The sequence below is a fragment of the Gymnodraco acuticeps genome, unplaced genomic scaffold (assembly GCF_902827175.1).
Source record: "Gymnodraco acuticeps unplaced genomic scaffold, fGymAcu1.1, whole genome shotgun sequence".
Classification (NCBI taxonomy): domain Eukaryota; kingdom Metazoa; phylum Chordata; class Actinopteri; order Perciformes; family Bathydraconidae; genus Gymnodraco; species Gymnodraco acuticeps.
Window position 1 is genome coordinate 553,550 of NW_022990836.1, and position 20,268 is coordinate 573,817.

At 42.7% G+C, this 20,268-nt stretch overlaps 1 protein-coding gene across 1 annotated transcript; it reads right to left on the minus strand.

Moving 5' to 3' along the window:
• Nucleotides 1-1,224: 1,224 nt before the first annotated feature.
• On the minus strand, nucleotides 1,225-11,756 carry vps11 (VPS11 core subunit of CORVET and HOPS complexes). The gene is made up of 16 exons (XM_034232945.1): nucleotides 11,554-11,756; nucleotides 9,331-9,479; nucleotides 9,103-9,238; nucleotides 8,835-8,998; nucleotides 6,145-6,392; nucleotides 5,654-5,855; nucleotides 5,369-5,520; nucleotides 4,993-5,179; nucleotides 4,645-4,788; nucleotides 4,105-4,302; nucleotides 3,821-3,982; nucleotides 3,573-3,706; nucleotides 2,786-2,988; nucleotides 2,535-2,706; nucleotides 2,118-2,340; nucleotides 1,225-1,709 (listed from the first exon to the last, which is right to left on the minus strand). The coding sequence occupies exons 1-16, from the start codon at nucleotides 11,693-11,695 to the stop codon at nucleotides 1,545-1,547; spliced, it is 2,781 nt and encodes a 926-aa protein (XP_034088836.1). The 5' UTR covers nucleotides 11,696-11,756; the 3' UTR covers nucleotides 1,225-1,544.
• Between the last annotated feature and the right edge of the window lie 8,512 nt (nucleotides 11,757-20,268).

Sequence of the window (20,268 nt, forward strand, 5' to 3'; positions counted from 1 at the left end):
TACGGATACGTTGTTGCACATGACTCCCAAAGCTATTTTTCAATGGTTACGTTTCTGAAACTTTAATTCAGATTTAAATGGGGATTTTTGGAACTACGTGGTTAAAAACACAAACAAATACTATAGATGTCACTCCATCTGAATTAATAATTGCATTCCTAAATATAAGGTTATCTAAACTGGAGGAATGCGTACAGTGCGGTAGTTGCCTGTGTACTACATGATATTTCACTTCAGCGCAACTGCAGCACGCTCACGAGTGTTTGATTTATTGTGCTATCTCGAAATATATGTGCTCTTATTTTGAAAGGAAGACCCTTTTGCCTCCGGTTAATTTGCTCCGACTGTCTTGTCTTGATGCCTGGTGCAGCAAACGGCTGTGACCCTCCACTCCAGGACACGCCCATCATGCTCCACGCACTTCTCTGTGATTGGTCCACGTGAGGTCAGTGACGTCGAAAAACTTCTGGCTACGGTCAATTGGTCCACGTCCAGATAGTGGGCGTATATCGAATGACGGCACTTCCAGGTACATTTGGAAAAACCACATGCCCCTTTCAAATGATTGAATAAAGTCATTGTTTAATTAGTTTAAAGGGAACTGATGGTAACTTTAAAAAATGTTGTCGTCATGTTGCTTACTTTTAACAATATTTCAGCAACGACAGAGAACTTTGTGAAAAGAAATATATTTACTTTGTAAAAGCTGTAGAGGGAAACAATATTTAAAAAGTAAATATCAACATATTTGCAGTACAATTATGTACATTTAAACAGGATGGAAAGATATATACTAAATATATGTTTGCAAAGATCATGAAAGTGAGTGCACCTAAAATAGTAAACCTGAAAATCTTTTGAAAAACAGATCTATCAGCAAAAGAGAGGAAAATGCTATACATTTGCAACAATAAATGGTAGACCGCATGGAGGGGGGTCCTCTGGGTTGGAGCGCCCAATGAGAGTTGGGACCTTGGGTTCATGGCACCCGTGCATTTGGCAAAGCCTTTTATTAAATCATTACAAGATTATAGAAACACGGTTATGTCTCTGTGCCAGTGAACTATTCACTTTGGCAAAAAAGGGAAAAGTAGAAGTAGCTGCACGTTAAACTTGAAATACAGCAATGATTTGTGGTACACAGATTCCTACTTTTCAAACTCGGTTTCTGACAGAGGAACACTTTGTCATGATAAAGATCACACTGACTGCTGCACGAACAAATATACTTCATATTTACTTTATTCACAATTGTATAACACAAATTAGAGTGATAGCCATCAAATAATTTCAGTAATAACATACGATTTGATTTGTTATGTGCAAGATTAGTTATTAGTACAATCCAACACATCGAAGCTAAATTCTCCAAGGTGTAATTCAGCAAGGGTTTACACACGCACAGTTGTACATATTTTAAACTAAAGAACATGTATACAGCCCCCAGTGAATCAGGACTAGGAACACAGTTATGTAAATATGTCCATCACAGGTTCCCAAAGCAGGCAGGTGCTCAGGCAGCATCAGACCATCATCACAGGCTTCTAGCTGTTTCTCTTGGTCTGGATGAGAAGGTCTCTCTGCAGGTTGACTTCCAGACTTCCGACAGTTTTGCTGCCAGGTGGGTCGGTGACCAGAGTCAGTTTGTTAAACACACCTCGACCAAAATAGTCAGCCACGACAGAGAAACCATCATTAGAGCTGCGTAACTGAAATCAAAGGAAAAGACAAAATAAGTGCATTGCATTGTGGTCCACTGCTGAAATGAGAGATGATCCAATCAATCTGCCAACCAAACCGGCCGCTCATCAGTGTCAGATATATGATTTTATGCCACGTGTGTTAATGATAAAAGCAAAGGCTAATTGCCAAGTCAGACTTTTAAAAGTATGCTAATAAACCTGCAATTGGTGCATTTCTAGCTTTAATCTAATCAAAGTATGACCTACTGAGTAAATGAGGTTTTTACATTTTGAGAATCATGAGGAATTAAAGGAGTCATACAAAATTAAACGAAGGGAATTACTATATTTTCTAATTCTCAAAAACAATAACTATGTATTTAATGATTGAACGCACAACTTGTATTGTTGCTGTTTGGAGCTGAGGTTGCGTACCTGTTTGTTGAAGTGCTCGTGCAAGTCGCGTTTCTGGTCCTGGGCCCGCAGCATGTCCATGACTTTGCGGTTCTCAGGAGTGCATGTCGGGCACTCGGCCTCACTCTCAGCGTAGCTTTCGAAGCAGTGTTGGTGGAAGGAGTGGCTGCACAGGAAGTGGACAGACGGCAGCTCCAGTGGGCTGTTGCACATATTACATTTGGTCTTCTGGAATATCTTGGCACTGTGTAGAAATATAGGGGTAAAGATTTAAAGTCATATTGGGGTTACAGGGTGACCCTAGGTCACACAAGAACAAGTTGTTTGCCAGCCCCCCATCACCAGCTGTGCCCCCACACTGACTTGAAGAATATCATAATTTAGTGTAAGGGTTGGCTCAGGGTTGTTCATGGAAAATACATCCTTTATGTGCCCTACCTGGTTTTGAGTTCCTGGATCTCGGAGCGAAGGTGACCCGTTTCCTCGCGGTATTGGTGAATTTTACGTTCGTCGTCCTCTATCTGCTGGCTTTCCCTCTGCAGCTTATTGATGAGGTAGTCCTTGATGACGGAGAGAGTAGCTGTCGAGTTGTGTGCCAGGGTTTGCACCACTAAAGAAGCATAGAAATCATGGATGTAATGCTCTGTGATCAACATCCAAACCAGCGTGCAATAAAAATGTCAGCTCACCAAGTAATGGGGGCATCAAGTTGTTTTGGTCAATGTGATGAAGGACTTCACTGATGTAGGCCTTGCAGTCTTCTTCTTTTCTGGCAAAATATCCCAACGCCTGCTCCCAAAGGCAGCCCTCTTGCTCCCCATAGCGCTTACAAGCCTCTACCACTTTTCCATACTCCTCATTCTGCATGTGGTAGTGCATAATTTGCTGGTACCTGCAAGCAATTGCAAATCATGTCCTATCTATCCACAGCCATGGCACTTAACATCCCTCTGGCCAGGGGGTGGAGACAGAATACAGAAAGTTAACCAGAGAGAAGATTTTTGGATCAGTTGAGGGGATGCTTTGAAGTATTTGGGGCATCTTTTCTAAAACTGTGCCTAGTATTCACATGAAAAGGTAGCGTACTGATACACCCTGTCAGTGAAACGCCCCTTTGTAATATGTATACTGACTGCATGAAGATGATCATAGAAAACGCAGGCAGAACGGCTAATCAAATTAATTACACACAGCGATACATTTTAGTTCTTGATGGGGAGGTGGAGACAAGTATATTGTTTGGTCTACTCTACACCAACAACATTGGATGACTAATAAACATAAAAGGTGTGACACTGCACCCCCTCTCATGAGAAACTTTCTGTGCAAAATGCACCGGAGGACTCCTATAACGTCATTTCTCTATCCAATGAATGATTGGTTCAAACTTTGTTCTCAAAAACGATTTATATTTATTTGGTGCTGAATGTGGCAGCTGTCACTCTGCTGTGTGTTCATACGAATCCAGATACTTACAGTTTGCCCTTCTCATAAAGGTAGAGGACGCCTTCTTTGAAGTTGTGCATCTGACAGAGGACCAGAGCCTTGTCAAACACTGTGTTGTCACTCCTCAGCAGAGACACAGCCTCCCCCTGCAGGACCTTCTTTCTCTGCAAAACATATTGCAATAACAGTAAGGTTTACCAGTTAAATACAATGTCTGCAAAGACAGCAATCTGTGTACAGCAACCTGTACTCTGAAAGCATTATGCAATAAGGCTCACCGCAGGGTCCTGTTCGTGTGCCCAGTCTTGTAAACGGAGCTCCAGCAGTGTGTCGTACACACCCTGGGGAGAACGGGGGTCCACCTCGATCATGTGCTCAAGGAAGGCTTTCAGCTCGCGGGGGTTGTTGGCAAAAATTGGGATAAATTCCTCCGAGTTGGCCTTAACCAAAACAATGTGGACAGACATTTATAAGTATATTTCTGACATTATTCGATCACTGGTAATTTCAGGAGCACATAAAACTATAAAAAAATAATAAAACAGAGGCATTGAAACCTGACCTTGTTGGCTCGACCTCTGCCCAGGCTCTCCCTCTCTGCTGAATCTCCGCTGGGTTGGTAGTTGGTGCAGAGCCCCTTCAGGAGCAGCGTGGTACCTTCAGGAACATGGTGCATCAGCGTTTTGCCGTAACGCTTCATGTTGCTCTCAGCTTGTTCGAAAGGCAGGCGTCCAATATAACGCAGCCCTTCCTGATAGTTCTGGGTTTAGAAGGGAAACAGTAAAGCTCTTTTAAGACATGGAACATTGCTGGTTTTCTCCATCTGTTCAACTCAGGCTGTTTGTAATTCAGACAGGGAAGGAGACAGAGAGATTCAGATGCTGCTGCTTGTTTTAGAAGTGGCAGGACAAACTGCACCTCTTGTTTAAACCTGTTTTCTCACAAGCTGAATGTGAACAGTTTGCTGGATATTAAGTTATTCATCCATGCCGTTAGCATAAATGCAGATTGAAAATATGGTATCTGTTTTTGATGCTGCCATTTATATGGATACCTGTGCCAATCAGTGGAGTTGCAGTTTAGAGTTGTTCACATGTTTTACCTTGAGGTCCTCTAGCTGGATCTTCAGGTACCACTCATGGTGCGTGTGTTTCTCAGCCAGGAACACAGCGTGGCTGTGGTAGCCGGCCTGACGGAGAACCTTGATGGCGATCTCCACATCAAAATGAACCTCACTTTCACTGCTCTGTTTAAAACCAGAGCAGAAGGATAATGATGTTAGTATGACAGCCATTAGTGACCTGCTGCAAACTGTTTTGGAGTGTTACTCAAGGACATTGGTTCTCTTAGCAAAGAAGCAGTTAGATGTTTCTGTTCAAGTCACTTAACTTACATTTGTATTCATCACCAAAACCTACATTCTAAGCTCCTGCTTTTACTGCTGAGTCACCTTAATGAACTCCTCCAGCTTGGAGCTGTCCTTCAGCTTGGTGTAGCAGTTGAGCAGCAGGGTGGTGTGATCTGCATTGGCCAGGGACTGCCTGTGCAGGGCTTGCAGATATGCGGTCAGGTTATGGATCCTCTGTGCATCAAGGAATTTCCTGATGACGTACGATGGCTCCAGTTTGCCAATAGTACTGTGGGTAATACAGTGATGACAAAAGCGGTAATTCAAAATGAAACAAGAAAACAAAATCATGGCTTCTTTTCTCACCATCGTTAACACTGCTACATGGTTAAACCAATGCTCAAAGAAGAATTAGACACGGCACACATCACAGTCCAATATAATACAACAACAGCCCTGGCACTAATAATGCAGTTACCGGATGTACTGCTGGATGGCCCCGTCATGGTCTCCCTTCAGGTACAGGTGATCCCCGTACTGCCTGAAGATCTCCGACAGCCCGTCACTGTCCAGGTGTTGGCTCTTAGCCAGGTTAATAGCCATCACAAACAGGTTCTTCTTAAACAGCATCTTAAAAGAAAACAACAAGGATGTGACAACCTCGCTACCTGATCCACAGTATAAGTCACTGAGTGGATTTTTCACGACTGTTACTTATACAAGTCATGAATGATCCAGTACAGGAGGCGCCCTCTGGACTCACCTCCAGTTTGGTCTGTGTGTCTTTCTCCTGAAGAACAAACATTTTTCCATCTCTGGTCAGGATGTAGAAGGAGCCCCACTCTGCCACCACATCAATGACATCATCAAAAGAGGCAGTGTAGGCGATGAACTTGTTGTCCAGGTCATAGATGGTCAGAAGCTGCTTGTCTGATGGAGAGCTCTCCCTGCTGCTAAACTCTGGCCTGAGGAGAAAAGTACACCGTTAACAGTCTCAAAGAAAACACTGACACTTTGTCGTATCTGCTGCATGAAAAAGTTTATTAAATTGGTAAGTATGTTTCCAAAGATGTTCTATTTCCTAGGGTTACACCTCTGAACAGGAAAGCCTTGAAATAGACACATCTGTAAGATATCTTACATTCAATTAAACTGATGTGACCATCTACATTTACATTTACATTAACATTAGTTAACTTGTCAATGAACTCTCTCCACCATCACTTCATCCCCTGTATTCAGTGTTGTCCTCACTTGTTGGGGGACTTTGCATCCCTGATGAGTAGAAACAGATATCCACGGTGCCAGTGGGCCAAAAGCTTGTTTCCATCAAAAGCAAAGCAGGGCCCTCGCTCATCTGGCTGGTACAGGTACACACACTCATCTCCAGCCACGATGAACTGGGAGTCCTGGGAGGGGTCCGCCAGGGAGGAGCAGCGCAGCGCACAGCCGTGGGTGTCCAACTCCACTTTAGGATACTCCTTGATGGACAGGGTGTAGCACTGAGCGCAGTGAGACAAGCAGCACATGGGAGGTTAGAACAGCAGAGTCATGAAAAAGCCTCAGTTACGGCCCGTTCACACGGCAGCGTGCGTTGAAGCTTCAACGCTTCTGCCCGTTCACTTTGAATGGGGTGACGTTACGCTTCGCCGAACTGCATTGTGGGAGCGTCGCTACGCGTTGCTTGCTGCAAAAGTTGAGCAATGTTCAACTTTTGAAGCCTCGGCAGAAGCGTCAGCCAATCAAAACATATGCCAGTACAAGCTCTAGCCAATCAAACCGCTGCTTGTGTGTCAGGGGCGGGAGATTCATGTGATTGGTTGTTGGTCGAGTTTCAGACACACCGCCTGCAAGCTTCAACGCACGCCGCTGTGTGGACGGGCCGTTAAAGGATTGAATGTGTAAAAGGCTAACATGATACATCTTTATAAAAGTTGTTAATTGTGATTTAAAAAAAGGGAACTTATTGTTACATCAAGCTTTATATAATAAACAATTAAAGCGTATAGAAACTAGTTTACCAATGGTTCCATCAGGAGAACTAACTGTCGCACAAAAACACAGTAATGACTTTTCATTTTTAGGTATGAAGATGTTCGAGTTATTAAGATCAGGGATCGAGTCCTTCCTCCTTTCTATTTCTTTGACGCCACAACACATACAGTGGGGCAAAAAAGTATTTAGTCAGCCACCAATTGTGCAAGTTCTCCCACTTAAAAAGATGAGGCCTGTAATTTTCATCCTAGGTATACCTCAACTATGAGAGACAAAATGAGAAAAAAAAAAAATCCAAAAAATCACATTGTCTGATTTTTAAAGAATTTATTTGCAAATTATGGTGGAAAATAAGTATTTGGTCAATAACAAAAGTTCATCTCAATACTTTGTTATATACCCTTTGTTGGCAATGACAGAGGTCAAACGTTTTCTGTAAGTCTTCACAAGGTTTTCACACACTGTTGCTGGTATTTTGGCCCATTCCTCCATGCAGATCTCCTCTAGAGCAGTGATGTTTTGGGGCTGTTGCTGGGCAACACGGACTTTCAACTCCCTCCAAAGATTTTCTATGGGGTTGAGATCTGGAGACTGGCTAGGCCACTCCAGGACCTTGAAATGCTTATTACGAAGCCACTCCTTCGTTGCCCGGGCGGTGTGTTTGGGATCATTGTCATGCTGAAAGACCCAGCCACGTTTCATCTTCAATATCCTTGCTGATGGAAGGAGGTTGTCACTCAAAATCTCACGATACATGGCCCCATTCATTCTTTCCTTTACACGGATCAGTCGTCCTGGTCCCTTTGCAGAAAAACAGCCCCAAAGCATGATGTTTCCACCCCCATGTTTCACAGTAGGTATGGTGTTCTTTGGATGCAACTCAGCATTCTTTCTCCTCTAAACACGTCTAGTTGAGTTTTTACCAAAAAGTTGTATTTTGGTTTCATCTGACCATATGACATTCTCCCAATCCTCTTCTGGATCATCTAAATGCTCTCTAGCAAACTTCAGACGGGCCTGGACATGTACTGGCTTAAGCAGGGGGACGCGTTGGCACTGCAGGATTTGAGTCCCTGGCGGCGTAGTGTGTTACTGATGGTATCCTTTGTTACTTTGGTCCCAGCTCTCTGCAGGTCATTGACTCGGTCCCCCCGTGTGGTTCTGGGATTTTTGCTAACCGTCTCTTCTTGTGATCATTTTGACCCCACGGGGTGAGATCTTGCGTGGAGCCCCAGATCGAGGGAGATTATCAGTGGTCTTGTATGTCTTCCATTTTCTAATAATTGCTCCCACAGTTGATTTCTTCACACCAAGCTGCTTACCTATTGCAGATTCAGTCTTCCCAGCCTGGTGCAGGTCTACAATTTTGTTTGTGGTGTCCTTTGACAGCTCTTTGGTCTTGGCCATAGTGGAGTTTGGAGTGTGACTGTTTGAGGTTGTGAACAGGTGTCTTTTATACTGATAACAAGTTCAAACAGGTGCCATTAATACAGTTAACAAGTGGAGGACAGCGGAGGCTCTTAAAGAAGAAGTTACAGGTCTGTGAGAGCCAGAAATCTTGTTTGTTTGTAGGTGACCAAATACTTATTTTACCGAGGAATTTACCAATTCATTCATTAAAAATCCTACAATGTGATTTCCTGGATTCTTTCCCCCCATTCTGTCTCTCATAGTTGAAGTGTACCTAGGATGAAAATTACAGGCCTCTCATCTTTTTAAGTGGGAGAACTTGCACAATTGGTGGCTGACTAAATACTTTTTTGCCCCACTGTACGTATCAACATCAAATGTGAGAAAACACCAGTTACATATGGTACTCCTCTGATTGAGGAAAATCACACCTTTATTTGGTTTTCTTGATAATTTGCTGGTAAAACTGACAAATGATAGTTCAGCATAAAGCTCCAGAAGAATTGAGAGATGTCTTGTGTGGGAGTGAGCAGACTTACATGGACTTTCTCCAGAGTGGAAACAAACAGATGTGTGACCTTTGCCGCTTGGCGGAAAGCAAGGCCTGTGATGGGGCTGGTTCCCTCGTGCAGAGTCAGAGTTTTGCTGTGGCGATCTCTGGTAATATCGCCTTTGGTCAAAACCACACTGCCATCTGTGAAGCCTGTCAAACAACACAACAGCCTTTAGAAACTGGGATGAGATTACATCAGTTAGCCAAGCAGTGATTAATGGCAGAAATACACCAAACATTTCTTTGTGTCTTACCAATAGCCATGAAGTTGAGGTTTTCATGTACACTGAGGCAAGACACTTCAGTGGGTTTGTTTCCAGGAATTGCAGGGAAAATCCTTGTGCACAGAGGATTTCCACTGTCTCTCTTTTCAAGGTTCCAGACCTTTACCTGAAAAACAAGTACCAATCAAATTAAATGGAGGTTGAAGGGACTCACTGACAAATAATTGTTCTGTGATGTGGGCTTATCTGCTCACTCACCAGAGGGTTTATTCCATGTTCATCCTGTCCCATTGACACCAGGATGCTGTGCTGCTTCAGCTGGTAGAGGTGTGTGACCCGCAACTTGTAGGCCTGAAAAGACGTTAACTGCAGGGAGCGGGTCAAAAGCCAGATCTTGCCATCCATATGTAAGATAGTGTAGGTTAAGGGTGATTTTGTACAGTTGTAGCAAGAAATGATATCATCTGGGCTATGCCTATATGCCATGTATGGCAGTTCCAGAGTGCTTATTCCTGTTGAATTTTTGGGATATGGGAACCAAAGCTGGACTGTCAGTCACTGAACAGTAAATAGTTAAAACATTGTCCTTTCAATATTTAGCACAACGACCATTTATTTAATGTAGTATTTTGGCAAGACCCTGTTCAATACAATACTTTAAGCTACAGCTCTGAAAAAAAATTAAGAGACCACTCCAAACTGTTCTTCAATCTCTACATGTATGGCAGCCTAGTGTTAATTTCGTCAGCTATTTTTTAATTTAGTTTTAGTCTTAGTCCCGTGTTAAATTTTCTTTTTAGTTTTAGTCATATTTAGTCACCTTCATCCTGTTTTTATTTAGTCAAGTTTTAGTCGACTAAAAGTCTGAGCATTTTAGTCTTATTTTAGTCGACTAAAACAGTAAACATTTTAGTCAAGATTTAGTCGACTAAAAGTCTGAGCATTTTAGTCATATTTTAGTCAAATGAAAACTAATTATTTAGTCTACTTTTTGTCAATAAAAACTGTTGAGTCTTTTTTAGTCATCAGATTATATAGAACATTTCAGTCAAACGAGTCTAGCCAAAACCAATAATTTGTCATTTTAGTATATATAAATAAATAAGATTATATCTTGTCCTTATTTGATGAAAAACTCAGGTTGAATGATTAAGAAGCTTTGCAGAGAGTATCTGCTCAGGTTTGTGGTGTTTTCACCAGCTGTGTTATGGCCACATTGCTTCCCTTCTGATAAAACAATGCATTCGCTTTTTTTCTCCGCCTCATTGTAGTGAAAATGGGCCCAAATATCACAGTTTCTTTCTCCCAAGCAGTGGTGGCTTTAGACTTTTTCGTTGTCAGTCATTTTGACGGATCGTAACATTTCCGTCATAATCCATTATTATCCGTCGAGTGCACAATTTATCAATCACTCGCGCTGACGGGGGGGTATTCGGTTAACGCGAGTGCGACCACTGCTCCCAAGCCCTGTTGCCATTTCATTTTCTGTTAAATAAGGTTAGTTAGACCATGAGTTAGACCCGAGTCTTCCTGACAGTTCACAGTGTGCTGCTGCCCGGTGTAATTCAAATCTACCGCCGCGCGCACCACAGACACACAGCTGCTGCCCAGCCTAAGCACCGGAAATGGAACTGCTGGGAGAAAAACTGACTATCAGAGATGTAACGTTATCTTTGATAATATTTCGTCTCCTCATTTTTCGTCAACGAAAGTAAAGAGAGATTTTGGCATAGTTTTTATTTAGTAAACTACATTTTCGTCTAGTCACTTTTCGTCAACGATATTACATGATGATTTCGTTACAGTTATTGTTTACTGCCGTCGGTGCCGTCTCGTCATCGTCTCGTTTTCGTCATGGAAAAAAAGGTCGTTGACGAACATATTTCGTCATTGTTTTAGTCAACGAAATTAACACTACGGCAGCCATTCCAATCCAGTGTCTGTTGAATTCCAACACAGAGAAATGTTGTCAGTAGTTTATAGAGTAAAATAAAAACATTTTCATTTTACTCAAACACTATAAATATTAAAACCAGATAAACTGAAATGCTGCAGTGGTCTTCATTTTTTCCCGAGCTGTATGTTGCAGTGCTCTTAAAATACAACAGCTATGCATGCTGCCTTAATGTTCGAACACTAGCTTGTGAAGTCATGATGCAGCCTCACCATGATTAATACATTAAGCACTAAGGATACAGATGTTTCAAATCAGAACCTTATATATGAATTAAAGTCTTCCTTAAACGTTAGCATTGGGTGTTTTTAGCCGGAGCATCTCCACACTTTATTAAACAATTTTTAAAGTGTGTGGTAACAATAATACCATCAGCAGGAAGCGTTCAGTCTTTTGCTCATTGTTTCAATTTACTGTGAAGGTACACTTTATTTCCAACATCACCTCTCCTGTTCTCTTCTGTTTGCTGAGTCTGGGCTATTATCAGCTGTCAGCTAAAAGCATTAGCATTAGCTGCTGAAGGATATCTCCCAGAACAACATGGCCCCGGCCCGAGTCGCACGCACACACACCGGCAGGAAGAGAAAAGTGTTTCCCGTTATCCGCAGGGTCTTTCACCGTGTCTTTATCAAAGAACACAAATTTCCTCCACTGTAAGAATGATGCCATTTTGTTAGCCTTAGCAAATTAGCTCTAAACGGGGCGTTGTCATGTGACAAAAAAGTCACGTGGGCTTCCCAGTTGCGAGCGACGGACCCATATGATCATGATGAGCTGCGGCCATAGGCTGCGGCTCGCCTCGAAAGTAGACGATTGCAGTCGGGGGAGGTCTCAAAAAGCTCGCCTGAAGTTGGACAGCTCGGAGTCGGCTTGACTCTGATTCTTCGTTGCAGATGAAGTGGATGCAATAGAAACCCCACAATTATGATATTACAAATGAATGACTCGAGTGTCTGTTCATTTAAAAACAAATCAATACAAGGGGGGTTGAATCCTACATGTAAAAGACAGAACCACCCATTCGTGATGGCGAGATGAAGCCTTATGAAGCGTTGAAGCTTTCCAGCCAATTGGTTCGCAAAAGGGTTCATCTCATGAGGCTTCATCATGGGCTTCATTTGAACACAAACCCCCTGTTGGTCAAAGTGTGTAAAACAGGCAGATTGGACATCTCAACAGTGTGCTCTATCTCATACCGAGTACTGAGTAAAGCCTTAGAATAACTCTAAACAACGAACATAAAATCATGTTTTCGTGTTAACAATATTGTATTTATTCCAGTTTAATGATTGTGATTGAAAAGCCTAAGGAGGCTGGTAAACATTGCAAAAAGGGATTTGTATTCCTTAATAATATTCGTAAACTTAACCATGTTGTAGCCTGAGAAAGGCTAAACCATATCAAAGACTATTTATTAACTACATTATCTCATTTAGCTGTAGCTTTTATAAACAAAAAAGACGTATTGAACAGGCGTTGAACCAGGGACCCTGCCGTCGTGAGCCATCTGCTTTCCAGCTGAGCCACAGCACACACACTGAATTCATCTGAAAACACTATATACAATTTATTCCTGTATGTATTCATGTTTTTATTCCTACATTTATTTATGCTTTTATTTATTTATACTTATGACATGTTCCGACCTCTATATAGGTAAGGGTCTGAGCTCTCTTAATTCCATCGTGTCACCGGGCCCGGGTACAGGAAGGGTAACATCGTTCTTATTATACATCCATGGGTATTATGAGCGTTGTGGTTCAACCGATCTGAATGGCTTCCTGAAGCAGTCACGTGGTATCGACAGGCAGCGAGGCTTCGTTTGTCATCGATGACGTCACTAGCCCAAAACGATACAAGTCTCGATACAAGCTTTACAAAAAGCTTCGGGGATTACTCGACACACGCTCCGAAGCCTCGGCGCAATACGTAACATCACTACCACTTATTACTTTTCAAAACTACTTCCGTCAGTGCACTGACCAGTTTGCATTTATAAAGAATGCACACATGTGTATAATCGTTAATGTCAGATATGTACTAAGTAAATACATTTGTTCCTGCTCAAGATTAGATTCAACTTTATTGTTATTGCACATATTACAGGTACTGAGACAACGAAATGCAGTTTAGCTTCTAACCAGGTGCAAAAAGCAGTAAAGTGAAAAGTAATGTACACAATCTACAGAATAAAATATAGAATGAATTGAATGATGAATAAACAGTGAGGGGTATGAATACACTAGATATACACAGCAGCCTGTGAGCAGTATGAACAGTGTGTATGAATATGCTAAGATATATAAAGTATGAAACGGTAAGCAGTGCAAGTATAGTATAAAATATATAGATATTAATGTCATGATGATAAACATTGTGGAACAATGATGAAACATGGGAATGGATGTGGCGACGTAAAACTGACACAAAACAACAACAAACTTTTGCCGAGCCAATTGGAGAGTTTCATCAGCAGCACGGGGTAAAAACCATCAATGAGCGCTCAGCTCGAGATACCAGCGAGTCGTTTCCCATCAAGCATTTCGCTTCCGCAGCCTGTGGAGATACATGGATCGGATTTCGAGGTGTAGTCGTGGGGGGAGGGGGTCTGCAGTTCGGTGGACTAAGGATTGCACCACTGCTTTTTGCAGATGATGTGGTTATAATGGCTTCATCGGTCTGTGACCTTCAGCACTCACTGGATCGGTTCGCAACCGAGTGTGAAGCGGCTGGGATGAGGATCAGCACCTCCAAATCTGAGGCCATGGTTCTCAGCAGGAAACCGATGGACTGTCCACTTCAAGTAGGGAATGAGGCCTTACCCCAAGTGAAGGAGTTCAAGTATCTCGGGGTCTTGTTCTCGAGTGAGGGAACAATGGAGCGTGAGATGGGCCGGAGAATCGGAGCAGAGGGAGAGGTACTGCCGTCGCTTTACCGCACCGTTATGACGAAAAGAGAGCTGAGCCAGAAGGCAAAGCTCTCTGTCTACCGGGCCATTTTCGTTCCTACCCTCACCTATGGTCATGAAGGATGGGTCATGACCAGGGCCGTTTCTAGCTTTTTGGGTGCCCTATGCAAGATGCTGTTTGGGGGCCCTAGTTTTGACAGTTTTTTAACTACAATGGGGGGAATTCCGAAGCCTTTAAGATGATCTGTGGAGATGCATCAATCTGTTACACTTTAATAGGAAAACAGGCTAATTTCACGAAAACCAAGCAATTGAAAATTACAAAAAATGATATTAAAAAGGTAAACAATAAGGCTCCTCTATGTCAATAAATGCAAGAGATGCAGCATTTTCTCAGCTGTCAGCCCAACGATGATTTGGACTTTATTACTCCAAAAACCCAAGCCACAGCTTTGCTATCATTGCAGTTTAGTCGTGTTTATATCCTACATGGATTTGTAAGCATATAATGCTTCACCGAACACAGGAGGGGGCTTGGCTGTCTACAAATAAAGACGGCTCATTTGAATTCTCCCCAAATATATTGAGGCTGAACCTGAACTTTGAATTCTCTGCTCCCATCATAATCTTGGCGATCTTGTTAAAATTGTGAATGCAGAATTAAAAATACTATGTAACTGGTTTGCAGTTAATAAATTATCCCTTAATGTGGCCAAAACAAATGACATGTTATTCAATACAAAGTCTGAGAGTAGAAATGACTGCATTATACGGATTTGCAATACAGAGATAGAAAAATTGGTGCATGTACATTTTTAGGACTGCTTGTTGACGAAAAACTCAATTGGAAGCACTATATAAATTATGTACAGACTAAACTGTCAAAAACAATAGGTATTTTGTATCATACTAAGAACATTCTTGAAGAAAATATACTCTTTATAACAGTCTATTTCTCCCTTACCTTTAATACTGCTCCGAAATATGGGGAAACACGTAGGCTACTCAACAAATCTACAAAAAATAATAACATCCCAAAAAACTGCTGAAAATTAAAACCCAAAATTACGAATAATCTGTGGTGTTGGTAAATATGAACACACAACTCCCATATTTAAAAAAACTCAATCTATTAAAATGTGTTGAGATAGTACAGCTTAAAACAGTACTGATTATGCACAACATTTTCCATAACAAAATGCCTAATAACATTCAAAAGCAGTTCCAGACCACAGCGTGAACATATGAATGTAAAAAAAGTCACTTGAAAATAAGTGTTCACAATGTCTATATGCAATTATGCATATATTATTATTATTATTATTAATTTGCCAAGTGCATGACGTACCTATGTATATATAGTATTTTAATTTCCAAATAAAGTTGTTGAAACTGCTATTGACATGTGCAGAAAATGACCCTATATCTAGTTTTCGTATATATATATATATATGCATTTATTGTTTTCCTGCCCTAACTTTTATTTAATTTGTTCTACTGTTTTCTTTATTTCTTTGTACTCCTTCATTTCTATACGTTTTTGACGCAATAATGCCGCTGTATTAGGATGATGCACGGGAGGGCTACTTTCCACAAGCTATGCTTCAGCCCTCCTGCTTCTACTAATTTTGTTCATCTTTGTGTGTATGAATTAAACTTTTTTTGTTTTTCGGATGAATAAAAAATAAAAAAAATAAAAAAATACTTTCAGCTTGGAGGCCCCCTAGTGGCCGCGGGGGCCCTATAGTCTGCATAGTCCGCATATAGGAAGAAACGGCCCTGGTCATGACCGAAAGAACGAGATCGCGGATACAAGCGGCCGCAGGGTGGCTGGCGTCTCCCTTAGGGATAAGGTGAGAAGTTCGGTCATCTGGGAGGGACTCAGAGTTGAACTGCTCCTCCTTCGCGTCGAAAGGAGCCAGTTGAGGTGGTTCGGGCACCTAGTAAGGATGCCACCTGGGCGCCTCCCTAGGGAGGTGTTCCAGGCACGTCCAGCTGGGAAGAGACCAAGGGGTAGACCTAGGACCAGGTGGAGGGATTATATCTCTTCGCTGGCCTGGGAGCGCCTTGGAATCCCCCAGTCAGAGCTGGTTGATGTGGCCAGGGAAAAGAAAGTTTGGGGCTCTCTGCTGGAACTGCTACCCCCGTGACCCGACCACGGATAAGCGGGAGAAGATGGATGGATGGATGGAACAATAGGCGCTTTCACACTGCGGTACTTTTCCCACAAAGGTTCATGTGAACTTAGTTCATGTGAACTCTTTTATCGCGTTCACACCAAAAAGAGCCGGTACTAAAATTAGTTAATGTGAACCTTTTTACCCCCTCGAAAGTCCCTGCTAGAGAGCAGGGACTTTCGAACGGCTCTTTTGTGAGAAAAGAGCTACATTTCTGATTGGCTGGAAGGATTGCAAACCACGCCCCGTAAAACTCCCAAAAAGTTTTGTGAAGCCGCCATTTTATTATCCTCGCATTAGCATTATTAGTATTAGCATTAACCCAGCGCAGAAACGCAGAGAGATTAACTTATGGCAACACAAAATAAAACATGGGAGTGGTGGAGATGAGGAGGTGTCGGCGTTCTGGCGATTTACTCGGAAGGCTTCAATAGAAGCTGCTGGGAGTCCCAGCAGCTTCTACTGAAGCCAGTCCCTAACTCCGGGGACTTCCGGCCGGGGACTTTGGGCGGCAGTATACGCCGTGAAGTGGTTTGCGGCCTGCCAGTAAACCCAAAGCAGAAGAAGAACAAGTGACGTCAGCGGCTTCATTTGCCTAATCCACCCCCAGGGACTTTTTCCAGTGTGAACGCGATCTGTACTTAGTTCATGAGAACTAAAGAGTTCTCATGAACTAAGTTCACATGAACCTTTGTGGGAAAAGTACTGCAGTGTGAAAGCGCCTATTGGGACGTCCTTTTTTCCGAGCGTCACGTGAAGCGACGTCCGTTTGTGATGACGCCGCACAGCTGATCGTCTGACAGCAGCTCTGTCCCCATTATTTTCACAAACATCCCCGCCTCTGTTAGTACACATTTACTGACACAAACATTTGTATCATCTGTTGTAGACCCAAATACATTAAATAAAATAAGAACTCATTCTCAAAAAAGATAAACGCCATTCTTAAAATGTATAAACGAAAAAAGCGATCATGAAAATGTTTCCAATAAATGAATAAAACATTTTTTGACCACTTTGTTGTTCAGATATATCACATATTTGTAACTAAATGATACATTAATTGAAACAAAACACAGTATAAAAGGAGTGACTCTCGTGAGTTTCATGTATTTTCTTCACTCCGCTGGGAAACTGCTCTCATGTCAAGAAGCATCAGATCAGTGCATGCCCTGCATCGTCCAATCAGTGAGCGATACACAGTAAGGGGGCGGGGCGAGTATCTGTGGATTTCATCGGAGGTTGGTCTGGTGATTCCTCCATTATCACTCCTCGGTCCCCCAGCAGAAATAAGCGCCATGAGACGGTACTCAAGATGGCGCAGACAAATCAACTTCCGGTGATACAGAGGAGCGAGGAAATGAAAATAATCGACCTGAGAAGGACCCCAAGGCTGCGTTTCACTCATATATACAGTCTATGGTTTCACTTCGGTTAAATGGATTCTGTTGTGCACCGACAGAAATGCTAGAGAGGTTCATGTTGTTTATGTTTGCTTTCTCTCATTCCAGGCTTCTTGATTGTTTACACCTGTCATCCATCCTGTGTCTCCTGTGCTCATCAGTGTCAGCCCCGCCCCTGATTGGTCCCACCTGTGTCTTGTCATCCTGTGCTTAAATTCCCCTGTCTCCCATGGCCCTTCTCACTTCTCTTATTTTTCATTTCCTCGCTCCTCGGTCTCGGTCTCACCGGAAGTTGATTTGTCTGCGCCATCTTGAGTAGCGTCCCAATGGCCTTATTTTTGCCGAGGATTTCATCGGAGGATGGTCTGGTGGTTCCTCGATTATAGCTCCTCCATTATCGCTCCTCGCTCCTCGCTCCTCCGGCAAAAATAAGGCCATTGGGATGCTACTCAAGATGGCGCAGACAAATCAACTTCCGGTGAGACCGAGACCGAGGAGCGAGGAAATGAAAAATAAGAGAAGTGAGAAGGGCCATGGGAGACAGGGGAATTTAAGCACAGGGTGAGAAGACACAGGTGGGACCAATCAGGGGCGGGGCTGACACTGATGAGCACAGGAGACACAGGATGGATGACAGGTGCAAACAATCAAGAAGCCTGGAATGAGAGAAAGCAAACATAAACAACATGAACCTCTCTAGCATTTCTGTCGGTGCACAACAGAATCCATTTAACCGAAGTGAAACCATAGATGAGGTCAGGTCAATGTTTCTTGTGCTCGTAAAAAGTTTCATTCCTCACTATGTGAGCGCTTTAATTTTTTGTTCGCTATTTTTGTCATCTCGGCTAGAGATTGATAGTTACCCTTTTTGTTGTTCACTGCTGTATTGGAAAATAAAGTATCTTACAAATACTTTACCTCTGTCTCCCGGGTCGTGCAATTGGGTCCTACATCCTAAGTGTCTGAGTTCGTAACGGATTCCTTGCGTCCCTCACTTGCGTCGTTTCCCTGCGACTAGTCCCTCCCACCAGGGAAGCATGGAGAGACGCAAGGAAACCACGAGAAGCAGGGAAATTAGTTTTAAGAGCAATGGGACGTCCTTTCCTCCGGAGTGTCACATGAAGCAACGTCCGTTTGTGATGACGCCGCACAGCTGATCGTCTGACAGCAGCTCTGTCCCCGTTATTTGCACACACCCCCGCCTCTGTTAGTACACATTTACTGACACAAACATTTGTATCATCTGTTGTAGACCCAAATAATTAAAATCAAATAAGAACTCATTCTCAAAAAAGATAAACGCCATTCTTAAAATGTATAAACGAACATTAGTTTGATTAATATTGATTAGAGTGCACAATAGAAATAAAATAATTGAGAGAAGAAAAAGAGATATGTTATCTATCAAAACCCAGTTAGATTAACATTCATTGGATTGCACACTTTGTGTTTTTGTGTGGATATGTAGCACATTAACATTTTAAATAGCACTTAATGACTGACTGAATGGAAATGACAATAAATGAAAATGTAAAACAAAAAAAGCGATTATGAAAATGTTTCCAACAAATGAATAAAATGATTTGTGACCACTTTGTTGTTCAGATATATCACATATGTGTAACTAAATGATACATTAATTGAAACAAAACACGGTATAAACTGAGGAGTGACTCTCGTGAGGTTCATGTATTTTCTTCACTCCGCTGGGAATCTGCTCTCATGTCAAGAAGCATCAGATCAGTGCATGCGCTGCATCGTCCAATCAGTGAGCGATACACAGTAAGGGGGCGGGGCGAGTGTCTGAGGATTTCATCGAAGGATGGTCTGGTGGTTCCTCGGTTATCGCTCCTCCATTATCGCTCCTCGGTCCTCCGGCAGAAATAAGCGCCATGGGACGGTACTCAAGATGGCGCAGACAAATCAACTTCCGGTGAGACCGAGACCGAGGAGCGAGGAAATGAAAAATAAGAGATGTGAAACGCAGCCCAAGTCGGACAAAATGACTAACTAACCATCATGCAACGCAGTAGCAAGACGGTGATCGCAATAGAGTGGCGAAGTCCCTCCCTTTCCGGTGGACCACCATGGGACCTTATTTCGGAAAAATTATGTATTGAAGTCAATGGAGAGAGAAAGATTATCTTTCAATCTCGTTTGAATTGTGCCACGAATTACACATATGATGTTTGTCAATTTAAAAGATAATTTTCAAAGATAAGTCAAAAAAAAATAATGTGCCGTTAAACGCCGGGTTACGTATTGTAACCCTTGTTATATTAACACAGGCGGAGTCCTCAACTGGACTCTATGGGTACTACCTTATCATGCAAGCATTCACCTACTGAGATTTCTATAGACGTAGCCGAATGCGTGCGCATCTCACTTCCGTATAAAAGGAGGCCTCGCCTCCTGACCACCATCCTACACCACTCTTCAGCGAGCGGTATAGGACAGACAGTGCCCCAAGGTAGAGGGCTCCGCCTGTGTTAATATAACAAGGGTTACAATACGTAACCCGGCGTTATATCTCTCACAGGCCGGATGTATGCACGCACTGTTGTCCAGCACACCGTTCCACCTCACTGTCCCTGACCGGCTTTAGCAGCCGCTGCGCCTCACTCACCTCTCCCTCGGTTGTAACCGTGGAGAAGTCCAGGCTGCGGCCGACAGAGCACACCCTGACGCGCTTGCCTCACAAAAAAGTGTGTTCGAAAACAGTGCTGAGGGCTCCCCTGCGTCCGCTTATAGGCA